The 16,726-nt window shown below is 36.5% G+C and overlaps 1 protein-coding gene across 5 annotated transcripts in view; it reads right to left on the bottom strand.

The window, feature by feature from the left end:
- RBM27 (RNA binding motif protein 27) overlaps nucleotides 1-16,726 on the bottom strand; it is a 71,428-nt gene that overhangs the window by 53,800 nt on the left and 902 nt on the right. For all 5 annotated transcript variants that reach the window (XM_036070016.2, XM_036070014.2, XM_036070015.2 and 2 more), the window contains exons 2-3: nucleotides 4,969-5,087; nucleotides 3,514-3,638 (exon numbers count right to left, since the gene is read on the bottom strand). In XM_036070016.2, the coding sequence (XP_035925909.1) occupies nucleotides 3,514-3,638; nucleotides 4,969-5,087 (244 nt within the window). The remainder of the gene's footprint in view (nucleotides 1-3,513; nucleotides 3,639-4,968; nucleotides 5,088-16,726) is intronic.

Raw genomic sequence — 16,726 nt, forward strand, 5'->3', positions numbered from 1 at the left:
TGCCTTCAGCTCAGGTCATGATCCCAGGGTCCTGGGATTGAGCCCCACATCGGGCTCCCTGCTCACTGGGGAGCCTGCTTCTTCCTCTCCTCCCCACTCATGTGCTCTCTCTTGCTATCTCTCTCTCTCAAATAAATAAAAATCTAAATAAATAAATAATAAAAAAAAGAAATAAAAACTTGGGCATAAATGTTCACAGCAGCATTATTTCTAAAAGCAAAAAAAGGATTAACCACTTGCCTATCAACCCAAATATGCATCAACTGAGGACCTAAAAAAGAAAATGTGATATATCCATAAAATGGAATATTATTCAGCCATTAAAAAAATGAATACATGATACAACCAAATGAACCTTGAAAGCATTATGCTAAGTGAAAGAAAGAAGCCAGTCACAAAAGACTACAAATGGTATCACTCTATTTACATGAAATATCCAGAATAGGCAAATCCATAAGGAAATAAAGTAGATTAGTGGTTGCCTAAGAGAGGGGTATGGGGCTGGAGGAGAAGGTGATAGATTAATGGGTACACTGTTTCTTTTTTGGATGATGAAAATGATCTAAAATGGATCATAGTGATGGTTGCACAACTCTGAATACAATAAAAAACCACCACATTTGTACACTGTAAATAGGGGAATGGTATGGTAGGGGAGCAGTATTTCAATAACGCTATTAAAAAGTCAGAGGGCATGCACAATACGGATGAACCTCACATAATAAGCTAATGGGGTATGTGACCAGCTCAGTTGGTGGAGCATGCTACTCTTGATCTCGGGGTTGTAGGAAGTTAGAGCCCCACGTTGGGTGTAGAGATTACTTAAAAATAAAATCTTAAAAAAAAAAAGAACTAAAAAAGGCAAAACTATATGATTCCTTTTACATAAAATGGAAAAAAAACAGGAGAAACTAGTACATGGTATTAGAGGAAAGAATAGTGGTTACCCTGGAAAGAGTAAAATGAGAAGGAATAAGGAAAAGGAAATTAAAAAAATTTTTCAGAGGTGCCTGGGTGGCTCAGCTGATTAAGCAGTTAAGCGTCTGACTCTTGGTTTTGGCTCAGGACACAAACCCAGGGTCCTGGGATGGAGCCTGACGCAGGCTCTGCACTCAGTGCAGAGTCTGCTTGTCCCTCTCCTTCCCTTTGTGCTCCTCCCCCCTCCTGCATGTGTGTGTATGCATGCGCACGTGCTCGCTCTCTCTCTCAAATAAATAAAATCTTTAAAAAAAGAAATTTCAACCAACCTGGTTATTTAGATCTTGATTAAAACATATGGGGAAAAATGGACATTTATGAACAATTAGAAATTTAAACACTAGGTATCTGTTAATATTTTAAGGAGTTACTGCTATTTTTATATAAGATAAAATATTTTAAAAGATTACTTTTAAAATATAACCTTTTAGAGATGCATATTAAGTATTTATAGATAAAATGATATATCTGGGATTTGTTTCAAAATAATTTAAGAGGATGAAAACTGGCTGAAGTATAGTAAAAGACCACTGCTCATTGATCTGTAATTATTGAAGGTGAATGACTGGTATATCGAGGCTCATTTTATTATTCTGGCTTCTTTTAAATACTTTCTTTTTTTAAGATTTTATTTATTTATTTGACAGAGACACAGTGAGAGAGGGAACACAAGCAGGGGAGTGGGAGAGGGAAAAGCAGGCTTCCTGCGGAGCAGGGAGGCCGATGCAGGGCTCGATCCCAGGACCCTGGGATCATGACCTGACCCGAAGGCAGACGCTTAATGACTGAGCCACCCAGGCACCCCAAACCAGCTATCTTTCAAACAGATACTTCTAGTCCACTGAACTTCAATGACTGTAAAAAAGGACACATGGCACAAAAATTTTAACTTTTTATAAAAGATTTGACATATACACATACACCCAAAATTATACATTATCAAGTATGGCAGAAAAGTTTCCTCTTATTTCCATTACTTGAAGTAACATACTGGGAGCCTCTCCTATTTTAATAAGATATTATGAAACAATTACAAGGCATGAGCCAAAAGCAGAACTGTGACAGTGGTTTCGATTGATCTGAAATATAGTCATATTATGTTTTCTTTTAATGATGGATCAATTCAATCAGCCTAGTATTTTATGATGGAGCAGAAATGACAGCTAAATGCAATACATGATCCTTAGATTGAATCCTGTGCTGGAGGAGGAAAAAAGCTATAAAAAAGGGGACACTTTTTTGGGGGGACAAAAAAGGCAGGGGGGACATTGTTAGGTCAACTGATAAAACTGAAATACAGATAGATTAAATTATTTTATTAAAATTAAATTTACTGAAACTAATAATGATACTATAGTTATCTAAGAGGACATCCTTGGGGTGCCTGTGTGGCTCAGTCGGTTAAGCATCTGACTCTTGATCTCAGCTCAGGTCTTGATCTCACGCTAGTGAGTTCAAGCCCCACAATGGAATCCACAATGGGTGTGGAGCCTACTTAAAAAAAAAAAAAAGTAATAGAACATCCTTATTCTTATGATATGCAGAGTATCATGAGATCATGATGTATCTAACTTATTCCTAGATTAAGAACATGATGATAGTCTTGCATGTGAATATATAAAGAGAGCAAATGGGGCAAATTTTCAATAGGTGAATAAAGATAGTGCATGGAAGTTTTAGGTAGGATTCCTGTCATTTTTATGTAAGCTTAAAATTATTCCCAAATAAAAATCGTATTAATCATAATAAAAATAAAAGGTAATATTTCTGTATAATAACCAACTTTTATGTGCCAGGCAGTTGATTAGGATGTGTATGTATATAAAATCTCATTTAAACCTCAATGAAGTAAGTACTACTATGATCATCATTTTCCTGATATGAAAATGAAGCAATAAGTAACTTACTTTAGAGCACAATTTTAACTCATGCAGCCTGATTTTAGAACCCATATTCTTATCATACAACACTGTTTTGTCTATACATAAAAAAGGATTACAAATGAGCTCTAAAATTTTCCCCTCGGTTCAAACAATTAGACTGCCATAAATAATCATGTTTTTGTACTTCAACATTATAAAAACATTTTTTTTCTTCACTCATTCACAATGATATTTATAACTACATTAACTATAAAAAATACTCTCTGGTAAAAAAAGAGAAAATGGTTTGTCTATTATATGGAAATGTGTTACTTAATAATGTCTCTTAAGGTTTCATCAATACTTTACTTTTAGTCAAACTTCTACATTTAACCAAGTTTTCTTTTTCTAAAGTCCCTGAATAAGATTTCTCTGAATTCCTCAATATTACTAAAATTTCTCTTGGAACACTAAACAAGCTATCTGAAATTCTTCCAACATTTCAAGTCCAAAGAAATTAGAAGCCCTGATAAAGAATCTGTATCATGTACCAAACACAGAAACTTCAATCAACAGATAATTACTTTTAAAGAGGTCAACTTCCAACTGAAAATGATACTAGTAAAAATAGGATCTAAGAAGCCCCCAAAAGCAAAAGAAAACTTTGCATTACCTCTTCTTTAATTTCCTCTTTTTCTTGGACTGGTGGTTTTGGCTCAGGCTTAACTGGTTCCAGAGGTGGAAGGTAGTTCTTAGTATAGAGACTTTCGAACAGTTTATCCACAAAACCTGAAGTTTCTAAGGAGAAGAAATAGTATTTAAGTGTTGCACAAACAAAAACAGATGTTTGAAAACACACTCTACGGCAAAGCTGAGGAAAACAGGACATCTCAATACTGGTGGCAGAACTAAAAATGAGTCTAACCCTTATGAGGAAGAATCCCATTCTTGGGTTTTGAAACTACTGTAAACTAAATAGTAGGAATTAATATGTTTGGAAAGAAAATATCCATCTAATACTGGAGAAAGTATTAGATTTTTTATGTGTAAAAAAAAAAAAAAAAGCCTTATAATTCACCAAAAACTATGTAATACTATCTTTTCAAGTGAGAAGCCATAGTTACTATCTTTCCTTTCTCACGAGATATTTGAATTAAAGGGTACCTTCTCATACCAACTGTTAGATCAACCAGTAAGTGTGCATTATCCACATTCCTTTCATCTATTCAATAATATTTACTGAATACATTCTATGTGCCAAGCACCGTAGGTTCCAAGTCACCACTCTCAACAAAGGAAAGACAAATAGGAGGGGGGGGGGGGAGCGATACACAAAGATAAAAAGGCAAACATATAACATGGCAGGAAGTGACAAGTGCCATGAAAAACAAAATGAACCAAGACTGGGAAGTGGAGATGATGATTAGAGGCATGAGGCACTCAGGAGAAACTACTCTGAGAAGGTAACATTTGAGAAGAGACCAGAAACCATAAGAGAAGAAACCGTTTCAAGCAAGAGTAAAATGAGTTCAAAAGCCCTGAGTTGGGAACATGTTTGCCATGCTGAAAAAAAGGCAAGGGGGAAAAGGTGGCTAGAATGGAACAAGTGAGGGGAAGTGGTAGGAGATGAGGTCAGAGAATTAGCCGGGGAGGCCTTCAGGAAGCTCTGCAGGTATGGAAAGGACTTTGGTGAGAAGATGGGAAGTTAAAGGCACAAAGAGAAGAGGATCATGCCCATCTCTTCCTGGACAGCAAGAAGCTCCAGCCAAAAGGGAAAAAAAAGAAAGTAGCTTCAGTCCTAATAAGCAGTAAGCATTAGCAGCTACATTATCCACAAGTTGTCACCCCCCAACCATCAATTAGATTTTGCCACAAGCTACAGAGGACCCATTCCCCTAAAAAGCATTAGAGTTACAAATGCTTCAACAAAGGAAAGAAGCAGAGAAGAAAAGGAAAGGGGAAGAAAAGTCTTCCCAAATACATGATAAATAATTAATAGGAATGGATATATTCAAATGTTAAAGGATGCTGACTGATTTCTTTCCTTCCAAACTTTTATTTCCAAGATTTTATACAAAGTTTTAAATTTAAAATCTTAAATATGTGGCTGAAGGCACATAATAATTACCTTTTTGTAAAAAGACGTCAAGTTGATCAGCACAAAAGGCTTTCAATTCTTTCTCAGGTTTGTCCTTCTTGACCAGTGCTACAACATAGTTGGCTAAGGCTGAAGGGTCAGCATCACATCTAGTTAGACAAAGAGAAAACAAAAATTTTCAAACTTTTTTTTCAAACAGCGATGTCATTAATAAAGTCATCCCTATTTTAGAAAGATAAAGGTCTTTAAAATAAAGTGATTGCAAACAAAGGTGACTTGTATAACAGCATATACATAGTGCAAGCAAGACTGTCCTTTTCTGCTTATTTTTATAAAATTATTTGTCTATGTTCAATGTTCTAATTATACCCAGGATTTTGGACCATATGTACATTTATTTGCTCTCTCAATGGTAACAGGGAAAGGGTGGCAATTGACCCCTGAGTTGCAGGGCTGTAGAAGCACTGTTGATATCCTCAGGAACTATCTGTTGTTCCATGTGACCAACGATGAAGAACCAGGGCAAGTGGGACACCTTTCCCCCATACCTTATAACCCCAGGCACCAGCATCTAAAAATAGCGATCAAGTTCACTGATAATCTTCTCAGTATCTTAAGGATCTCTTTAAAAAATAAGAACACAAGAAGGTTGACACCTTAAATATTACTGACAAACACTCTAGCAGCTATAAGCAGGAAAGAAAAAATCTGGCACCTAGAAGAGAAAGAAAACAAGTGGCAGAAGGGCAGCAGGGACAACCTCTATCTACTTCTCTTTTCTTCCTAGTCAGTAGTAACCTATCTTTTGGTGGTGGTGGTAGTTGTTTTTTTTAAGATTTCATTTATTTATTTGTTTGTTTATTTATTTATTTGAGAGTGAGCGAGAGTGAAGAAGCACACGCAGGAGGAGCAGAAGAGGGAGAGATAGAAGCAGGCTCCTCGCTGAGCAGGGAGCCCGATGTGGGGCTCGATCCCAGGACTCCAGGATCACAGACTGAGCCAAAGGCAGACCACCCAAGCGCCCCAGTCACCGATCTTTCGACATTCAAAATCATCTATGCTAGGGCAGCACATATCAACTCCTGACATGTGGCAATCTTCAAACCCAATATTTTATCTACACTACAAGAAACAGAAAGCTTTTGTGCTCTAAATATACGTGTATATATATATATATATATATATATATATATGCATATATATATATGGGAAAATATATTTTTTAAGTAAATAAAGCAAATTTTATAAAAAGAAAAATAAAGCATCAGCACCTTTACTTCCTTCTAGTCTATATTTTTAAAGTTTATAATTCAATAAAATAGAATTTTTTTATTGCCAATATTGCTGTGGGAAAGGCTAATTCTTTGAACATCAATGCACATTTATGCACCAAATCCAAGGGAGCAAATTTCAATGACTGTCAATCTTACAAAACTCAGAGCTAATAGGGCACCTGGGTGGCTCAGTTGTTAAGCGTCTGCCTTCGGCTCAGGTCATGATCCCAGGGTCCTGTGATCGAGTCCCGCATCAGGCTCGCTTCTCCCTCTCCCACTACCCCTGCTTGTGTTCCCTCTCTCGCTGTGTCTCTCTCTGTCAAATAAATAAATAAAATTAAAAAAAAAAAAAACAACTCAAGAGCTAATAAAATAAGTTGTACTTAAGGGTCAAAGTGCACTAGGAAAGAGTGTAAGTGTGCAAGATGAGGAGCTACATATTAATAAAAACATGCAATTTAAAAGAAAGCCAGGATTTTTCTTAAGTAAAAAATGTAAATTACATTTTCAAACAGATTACCTTGGTAAACCCAACTGCTAAATTCTAAAATGGATATACAGATCAATATAAGAAAAACAAACAATCTGACCAAAAAATGAGTAGAGGGCCTAAAAAAAAAAAACCTGTCAACTATACTTCAATTAAACAAAGAAAAAATTTAAAAAGAAGAAAAAAAGAAAAAACTGGCAGAGCACCTGAATAGGTATTTTTCCAAAAAAGACATGCAAATGGCCAACAGGCATTTAAAAAGATGATCGACATCACTAGCCACCAGGAAAATGCAAATCAAAACCACAATGAGATCTCACCTCACACCTGTCAGAATGGCTATTCTCAAAAAGACAAGAGGGGTGCCTGGCGGGCTCAGGGGTTACAGCATGTGACTCTTGATCTCGGGATTTTGAATTCAAGCCCCATGTTGGGTGTAGAGATTACTTAAAAATAAAATCTCAAAAAAAAAAAAAAAAAAGACAAGAAATAACAACTGTTGGGGAGGATGTAGGGAAAAGGGAACCCTCATGCACTGCTATGGAGAACAGTATAGAGGTTCTTCAAAAAATTAAAAATAGAACTATCACATGATACAGTAATTCCACTTCTAGGTATTTACCTGAAGAAAATGAAAACACTAATTCAGAAAAACATATGCGCCCTTATGTTCATCATAGCATAATTTACAATAGCCAAGATACGGAAGCAACCAAAAATTCCACTGATAGATAAAGGAATAAAGAAGATAAAGATGACATGGTATATATAATGTATTATTACTCAGCCATAAAAAAGAATGAAATCTTGCCATTTACAACAGCATGGATGGACCTATAAGGTATATGCTAAGTGTGCTAAGTCAGAAAAAGATAAACACCGTATGATTTCACTTACATGTAGAATCTAAAAAACAAAACAAAACAGAAATGCTCATAGATACAGAAAGCAAACTGATGGCTGCCAGAGGGAAAGGGAGTTGGGGGGAGGATGGATGAAATAGGTGAGGGGGATTAAGAGATACAATCTTCCAGTTATAAAATAAGCAAGACATGGGGATGTATTTAATAGCATAGGGAATACAGTCAATAATATTCTAATAACTTTGTATGCTGACAGATTGTAATTTGACTTATTGTGGTGACCACCATACAATGTATAAATCAAATCACTGTTGTATACGTGAAACTAATCTAACACTGTATGTCAACTACTCAATCTAAAAAATACTAATACTAAATAATAAAACGAATACATAGTAGGTTCAAAAATGTTACACAGGCCATGCCCACCTTGGCTAATCCATAAATCCCTTAAAACAGAAATGTGTAGAGAGATTTAATCTCACTCCTGAAAACAGTAAGGTATTTAATCAGTATAGTTCTAATGGATCTAACATTCAAATGGAAGGGAGAGGGTAAAAAAAAAAAATCTATCACATTTCTACCTTTACGTAGAACCGTTCAGATCCTGGAAAAGGAAGATATTTTAAACAGAGAAAGAAAAGGATTTTTAAAAATAAGAATGGCAGGGGCGCCTGGGTGGCTCAGTTGGTTAAGCATCTGCCTTTGGCTCAGGTCACGATCCCCTGGTCCTGGGAATGGGCCCCTCATTGGGCTCCCTGCTCAGTGGGGAACCTGCTTCTTCCTCTCTTTGCCCTTCCCCCCACTCGTGCTCACTCGCACTCTCTCTCTCTCTCTCTCTTATGCTCTAATAAATGTATAACACCTTTAAAAATAAAAATAAATAAGAATGGTAGAAAGAGGCAATCTCATTTTTTCTGCTGTTAGGAGAACCTTCAAGGAGTCTCATGACCCAGTAGGTAGAAAGCTGGGTAATATGAGGTTTCTAGTGTGAAGCAGGCACAACATTCAGATTACTGGATAAATGAGGGGAGTTAAACAAACCCAGCTACCTTATACATGTATTTAGTATCCAGACTCTGAAAAACAAATGCAGAGTAAGGTTGCTCCTGATGAAACACATTCTGATGTGATGTGTTAAGCCTCATGATGAATAGTTACAAGAAGGTAAAAGAGCAAAAAAAAAACTAGACACCAAGAAAAAAGAGTGGTCACAGATTTTAAAAAATTTGTGCAGTATGAGTGAACAACTGATTGTTAATAACTGATGTTTAGAATTCTGTACCAAATACAAAAAGCATGTTTACAGCCAAAGGAATGGGACCATTTACATTTAAGCGCACTATGAAGGAAATTGCCAGTCTGAAATAATAAGTCACACCAATTGAATGGTGAAACTTAAATACACTGGGGAGTTTTATGCTGTAATTTTCTATACCTTTACGATTGTTCTTATTTATTCTCTCATCACCCCCTACTATATAATCTTTAAAAACCGACAATTATAATACTGCAGTAGCTATGGCACCAATGCTAACAGTAGCCCAACCAAACTTCCAGAAGTGTGTCCCCAAAATCTGAGCATGAGTAAGATTCTTGATAATTTACAAGACAAATGCAAGACCACTTCTTACTTCTCTTACCCCAGAGTATTTAAAGTCTTTTAGCTATTTATTTGTGACCAAAGCTTATGGAAATTCATTTTACATAACTGTAGGAATAAGAATATCTGGGAATGAAAAAGATTTTAAGATTTTGGATCCATGGCTATGGTAAATACACACATTTCTAGACAGAAAGGGGCTTCTAGTATAACAAAGAGATTAGAAAACATAGTAATAGTCATCTAAAGTTACTATTCTCATATAGTCTTTAAAAGGCCTTAACAGCACAATCAGTGAGTTATTATTCATTTTATAGATACCTAAATTTGTAAATATGTAAAGACAAATGAAGCGATCCACTCAAGATCAGGCAGAAAGCACACCTGTGGAATTAAAACTCAGCTACAGGGGCGCCTGGGTGGCTCAGTCGTTAAGCGTCTGCCTTCAGCTCAGGTCATGATCCCAGGGTCCTGGGATCGAGCCCCACATCGGGCTCCATGCTCCGCAGGAAGCCTGCTTCTCCCTCTCTCACTCCCACTGCTTGTGTTCCCTCTCTCACTGTGTCTGTCTCTGTCAAATAAATAAATAAAATCTTAAAAAAAAAAAAAAAACTCAGCTACAATTCCACAGAGTAAAATCTATTTTATACCACATACACCTTCCTACTGTAAATCCACATGACAATGCATTCTATGGCTCAACCAGTAGTTACCTTCCAATGAAAAGAAAGAACAAACAAAAGAAATTTCCATAAGTTTAATGGAAATTAGAAATATGAGGACTCCTTAAAATTCACATCTTGCATAATAATGTCCTAAGAACATCTTTCAATTATCTATATTTTATTTAAAAAATAAAAGTCAACTAGAATGAATTTTCATCAGGGGACGTTAATAGAAATATTGCCTTAAAAATGTCTTATCTGTAAAACCTCAAATTTGTCTTTTTCCTCCTTAATGAAATCTCCACTGCAGGTATATGACACATCTGCTATGCTGGTATATCAGCTTTACAGATTTCAGACATATACCCAATCCCGAGACCAAAGAGTAAATAAAGGTCTTTCCTTACCTTAGGCCCCAAGTCAAGAAATACTACTTAAAAATTATCAAAGTCTACTTGTTTTAGGAAAAAACCAACACTACTTAAACCTTTTCCACTTTCAGAAAAAATCTACAGGTTCTTGAATATGGGCTCAATTTTAAGTTCTACCTTGGTGTAATGTGTTCCCTCTCTCACTGTGTCTCTCTCTGTCAAATAAATAAATAAAATCTTTAAAAAAAAAGATTTTATTTACTTGAGAGAAAGAGAGACAGCATGCGCATGAGTGGGGGGAGGGGCAGAGGGAGAAGCAGACTCCCCACTGAGCAAGGAGCCCCATAGGGCTCAATCCCAGGACCCTGGGGGATCATGACCTGAGCAGAAGGCAGACACTTAACTGACTAGCCACCCAGGCATCCCTGAAAACAGCATTATTTTTAGCAGAAAAAGAAAAGAAAAAAAAAGTCAACATAACCATTCTCATTGTTAAATGTTTATGAAATATTAGGCCTCCAAAGTGATGGTTATGAAAACAATACACAAATATGAAAAATGTTTCTGATGTAAGGTCAAATGGAGAAATACAGATAAAAAATTTAAATTGATTCTGATTATAGCTATATGGAAGTTCATATACACAAGAGAAACTAGAAATAAATAAACACAAGTAATTTTATTAATTTTTTCTTTCTGCATTTTCTGGAATAGTACTTTTATTTTTACTTTGTAAGACAAAAAGTAAATATAAAAACAAAAAGTCTGCCTCTGAGATCTGTGTTCAGATTATTCCTTTGATAAAACAATATTGGAAAAACAAGTAAAGGGAGGTGGGGGGTGCCCAGCTGGCTCAGTTGGTAGAGCAACTCTCGATCTTGGGGTTTTAAGTTCAAGCCCCATGTTGGGTGTTGGCTTTACTTAAAAACAAAATCTTAAAAAAAAAAAAAAAAGAAAGAAAGAAAAGAAAAATAAGTAATATTGGAGTTGACATTTTCAATTGTTAATGTAACTATTAAGTTCTAAGAACCTGCTAACAGATACTAAAGAGAGAGAAATAATGGCACTTCTACTTTTCAAATAAAAGCTTTCATCTTCCCCTTAATTAATTAGAGGCTTTCATGAACAGAAAAAAATACTCCTAGATTTATTTTGGGTAAAAACATATATATACAGGGGCACCTGGGTGGCTCAGTTGGTTAAGCGACTGCCTTCGGCTCAGGTCATGATCCTGGAGTCCCGGGATCGAGTCCCGCATCGGGCTCCCCGCTCAGCGGGGAGTCTGCTTCTCCCTCTGATCCTACCCCTCTCATGCTCTCTGTCTCCCATTCTCTCTCAGATAAATAAATAAAATCTTTAAAAAAAAAAAAAAAAAACATATATATACATACATCTGTCATATGCAAACACCATTTTGATATTTGGACTATGGCTCACAGAGCAATAGTCACCACCTAAGTATAACCTAAAAATCAGACTAGTAAAAAAGAAAAATCTAGGGGCGCCTGGGTGGCTCAGTTGGTTAAGCGTCTGCCTTCAGCCCAAGTCATGATCCCAGGGTCCTGGGATCGAGCCGCGGCAGGCTCCCTGCTCAGCGGGAACCTGCTTCTCCCGCTGCCTGCCGCTCCCCCTGCTCCTGCACTCTCTCTCATTCTCTCTCTCTGTCAAATAAATAAAGTCTTTAAAAAAAAACTTATGTTTCAAATTGTCAACCAACCTACATATACATATAAGGACATTGATTCATTTAAACGTTTACTGACTGTTCACTAAATGCCAAGCATCTTGCTTGGTAATGGAATTACTCTGAGCAAGACAGATCTTGCCTTGCAGTCTAGTGGCCAAGAGATGAAAATGAAAACAAATAATTATGGTACAAAAAAACAAATGGTTAAAAAAAATTTAACAACGAAGTAAGTAATAACCCTGTGAGAAGATGAGACAAAGCAGTGATAGGAAACACAGAGCTATAAAAGCAACTTCTGGCTTCTAGCCTATAGCAGTTGGGCCAGGATGAAGTCAGATGTATTTAGGAGGCAGACCCAAGGACATAAGAACAAATATGTCCTTAACTTAGGATACTAAAACTTGCCAAGAAGTCTTCTGGTCAAAATAAGTCCTTTTCTGTGAAACAGTTAACAGTCTCCTTAAACAAGTCCCACAGCAGTTTAGAGGCATACTAATTCTTTGAAGTCACTAACCACATTATCAGAACTTCTCAGTCTTAAGAACATACCTCCAAAATACTCATTTCATCTTTGTAGTTTATTTATCTGAGAGGTCAGGTCTCATAGCTGCTAGGTGACAATTTTTCCTCCCATTTGAGCAGCCCCAGACATTACTAATGAGAATTTAATGTGATAAGGATTGCAAATCTATGGTAGCATGTAAACTCTAGAGTTCAACCTAAGTATAACCCCTCCACGACCACTGAGCCAATAAAATGATCTCAGTCTGTGAAGCTTATTGCTGCCTTATCCATCATACTCAGAGATGACAACATATTCAATCTCCTAGTGCACTTAAAAAGACTTTGATATGGACTGAATTCATAGAAGTGCACATCATGGCCATGGCTTTCCCTAGCAATTCCCAGTCCTACCTACAGGGCCAGCAGTGAGACTCTAGCTCTGGCATGCATTAGATTATTATTTTGTAAGTGACAGTAGAGCTTAACATTAGTAAGTAAAATTTTTTGCAAAAACAGTTTAATATATTTTCATATTTCAAAAACCATAAAATTTCATTTATATTTAATGATTCTAAGGTACACAGGCCCTTTTTATAGTCTGCACATTAATATTCATATCATATCTGTGAGGTAGGTAGAAGGCTAATATGATGAGAAAATTTAGAGAATTTCTCCAAAGTCACAGAGTAAATCAGACATAGAGACAAAACTAGAAACTAAATGCCCGATTCACATAATGATGTTTTACTACAATAGACAGATGCAAGTGTCCAAAAAGTATTACAAACCCATCACTCTTTTTAAAACATATGCCAAGACAAATTTTTATAGTAAGCCAAACGAGCAGCCTTGAATTATATGTGTTTATATATATTTAATATATCTAGTATAAATAACTTAAAACATTTCCCATTAAAGAACGTTTTTGGGTAGAAATGCATGTTTGTTATTGAAAAGTGCTTGCTTGAACTTTTTCTAAACTTTTAATTTCTTCAGTGATAAATATATCCCCTAGATTTACTTAGACTTTACTCTTAAAGGGCTCACATACTGAAAAGTGAGAAGTTATTTCTGATAGAAAGAAACCATGACATCTCCCAATTGCGCATAATCCCTACATAGTCTCTATGACTAAGATATCTAGGATATTTTGGAAGTGAAGGAAGATAAAGACCTCAAACAAGACTTGTGAGTTCAGTCTGCTCATGTAGCAGTAAGAAAAGAGATATAAACTTCTTGAGTAAGATGGTTTCTCTCTCTTAACTGCACTGCCAACAAAAATGGTACTAGGTTTTTCCCAACCAGTTAAAGGAGTCATTTCTTCCAGGAACCCTCCTTCTGTCTTTCCTCTAGTAAAAATGATAGGTCCCACATCTACAAAAGGAGTGGAATGGAAAGTAACAGATAAGCTCTACCAGCATATGATATTTCTAATTTGTCTATAGGGAATAATTACATGTAAACTGGCTTGGTTCACAAATAACCCCGCATGCCTTTGTTTCACCAGTGACAAGATGCAACATGCTTAAAAATCTTTTATAAATTTAGTTAACTAACTGTAAATTAAGCTAAATAAAACACACAACAGTGGATCACACGCAGAGACAGTATGAATCCAACATATCCACTGCAACTCCATTATCTGAAAACCTAACAACTGCTCTGAAATGCTATGTTGTAACAACATGCCAATCTGCCATGAAAATTTTCTTCAATTTGGAATATGCAAAAAGTAAATTTACAAATACAACCCATTTTAGTATATCATCTATTACATTTTAGGGTATCTAAACAAACAAAAAATAATCTCCCATGACAACATACTAAGAATGAAAATATGTGGGTGCCTGGGTGGCTCAGTCAGTTAAACGTCTGCCTTCAGCTCGGGTCCTGATCCCAGGGTCCTGGGATCGAGTCCCACACCGGGCTCCCTGCTCAGCGGGGAGTCTGCTTCTCCCTCTGCCCCTCCTTCTACTCATTCACTCAATCTTTCTCTCTCTCTCAAATAATAAATAAATAAAATCTTAAAAAAAAAGAATGAAAATATGTATGATATCGGCATTTGCTATCTCTTTCCTTTTTTTTGCATTTGTTATTTCTTATTACCACTTCCATCCAAAACCATTAGTTATATGTAGTACTTTTATTTTGTACTTCTAGGAAAGCCACCTATATTATTAAAGTTTAAAGTGATTTTTTTGCTCTTTTTAACCCTAAAAAAGTAACGAATTTTTTTTTAAAGCATGATGTGTGCTTTCAGTTGAACATGTAACTCAAAACAAATGGGGAAACCAAATTCAATCACTTTAAAGATACTTTCTACCCATGAAAATTACAGAATATCTATAAACTTATCAGTATAAACAGCCAAAAAAAGCCAAGAGAAAACACTATTGGGAGGTTTATTAAGTTCCTACCCAAACTAAATTTCCACATTAAGAAAAAAACCAGGGGTGCCTGGGTGGCTCAGTCAGTTAGCAGCTCCCTTCGGCTCAGGTCATGATCCCAGGGTCCAGGGATAGAGCCCGTAATCAGGCTCCCCGCTCAGCAGGGAGTCTGCTTCTCTCTCTCCCTCTGCCCCTCACCTCACTCGTGCGTGCTCTCTCTCAAATAAATAAAATCTTAAAAAAGAAAAGGGGCGTCTGCCTCCGGCTCAGGTCATGATCCCAGAGTCCTGGGATCAAGCCCTGCATGGGGCTCTCTGCTCAGTGGGAAACCTGCTTCTCCTTCTCTCACTCCCCCTGCTTATGTTCCCTCTCTCACTGTATCTCTCTCTGTCAAATAAATAAATAAAATCTGTAAAAAGAAAAGAAAAGGAAAAAAAAAACAAAAACCACTACCCAGAATAAAACATTTTAGGGAGCTTACAAAAGAAGGGCAATTAACTGTAAGGTTAAAACTTGTCGCCTTCTACCAAAGACACACATATTTAACTCTTTTAGAAGGATCTCTACTAATAAACTCAGAGCCTGTATGCAAAATTGTTGCACACACACACACAAGGGTTTATGTTAAATAACATGAAGGTAAAGAATTTTTAAACACAGACCTTTTTCCTTTTTCTTTTTTTTAGCCTGTTCCATATACGATCATTTTCACTACATCTATTTCCTTTGTTTCCCACCTTTGTCACAATCCATCTCCATTGCTGTGTTCCAAAACTATACTGTAGAAAAAGTATGATGCACACTCAAGAGACCCATATTCTTCTACAAAACTTTCAAGTAGACCATCACTAATATAAAACCCAAAAGTCCTAGTGTACTTTCATTCATACCTGTATTCTACTCACATACTCCTCATCCTCAGAATGTACATAGCACTTCAGACATCAAAACTCCCCTAATGCTGTCTCCTTTAACCAGCCTACCTTCAAAAGGCTGACACATCAGACTACAGGTGACTCTCTTCCTAGGTGTTAACATCCAAGAAATCAAAGTAGCAAAACAACAACAAGAAGAGTTAACAAGATTTCTCAGGAGGACCAGGAAATAGACAATCGGGGAAGTAGCTGTCTCCCAAGAGCCCCAACTTTACCATACCTCCATCCCTTCCAAACTATCCCTTATTTCCGCCTCTGAAAAACTCATTTTCACTAAAACGATCTAATCTAATGAAGCATAGCCTGCCCACCTCTTCCTCTTCTACCCCGTTTCCTTTAGTCAGTAAGTCCTCACCTCTAATAGAATAACTAAGCAGTAGAAATGAGGAGAGGGCAGGAAATGATCCCTTCCCTTCCCTTTCCATGCCTTCTTTCCCAGGAGAGTTAGATATCATCTCTCTCCCAATCCTCCCTTCACCATTCCCTCTCTTCCCTGTATGGGAGATCTCAGAAACTACATACCCCAGTACCCCAAATAAACACAAAACAATCCTACCCTCTTAAAATGGTTTTAAAACAAGCAAACAAAGCTGGTACCTCTGCTATCCCTTTGAAGCGTCCCAATATTTCTACAGCTAATACTACCGAAATATTTTTTAAAAACGAGCCCTTCTCATTTTTTTTAGCTCCTCAACAAAAATCCTACACCTCAATATCCTCAGTTGCCCTCACAATCCTTCAACAATATTTACAAAACTCTTACTCTTTCTGCTACCCTTTTATTCTTCCAATAGCTATAACTAAAAACGCTTACATGCTTCAGTTATACAACCCTTTCAAATACTCCTCCAATAATACTAAATACCAGAGTAGCCCTTTCAACCCTTAAAATTTTAAACCCCTATTTTTTCCAACCCTTAATGGTATTTAGAAGTTATTAGTCCTCCTAGCACTAACAACTCCTGGATAATATTTTAAAATCCCTTCATATCCTTGTTATCATATTTAA

Source organism: Halichoerus grypus, chromosome 2 (assembly GCF_964656455.1).
Source record: "Halichoerus grypus chromosome 2, mHalGry1.hap1.1, whole genome shotgun sequence".
Taxonomy (NCBI): Eukaryota; Metazoa; Chordata; class Mammalia; order Carnivora; family Phocidae; genus Halichoerus; species Halichoerus grypus.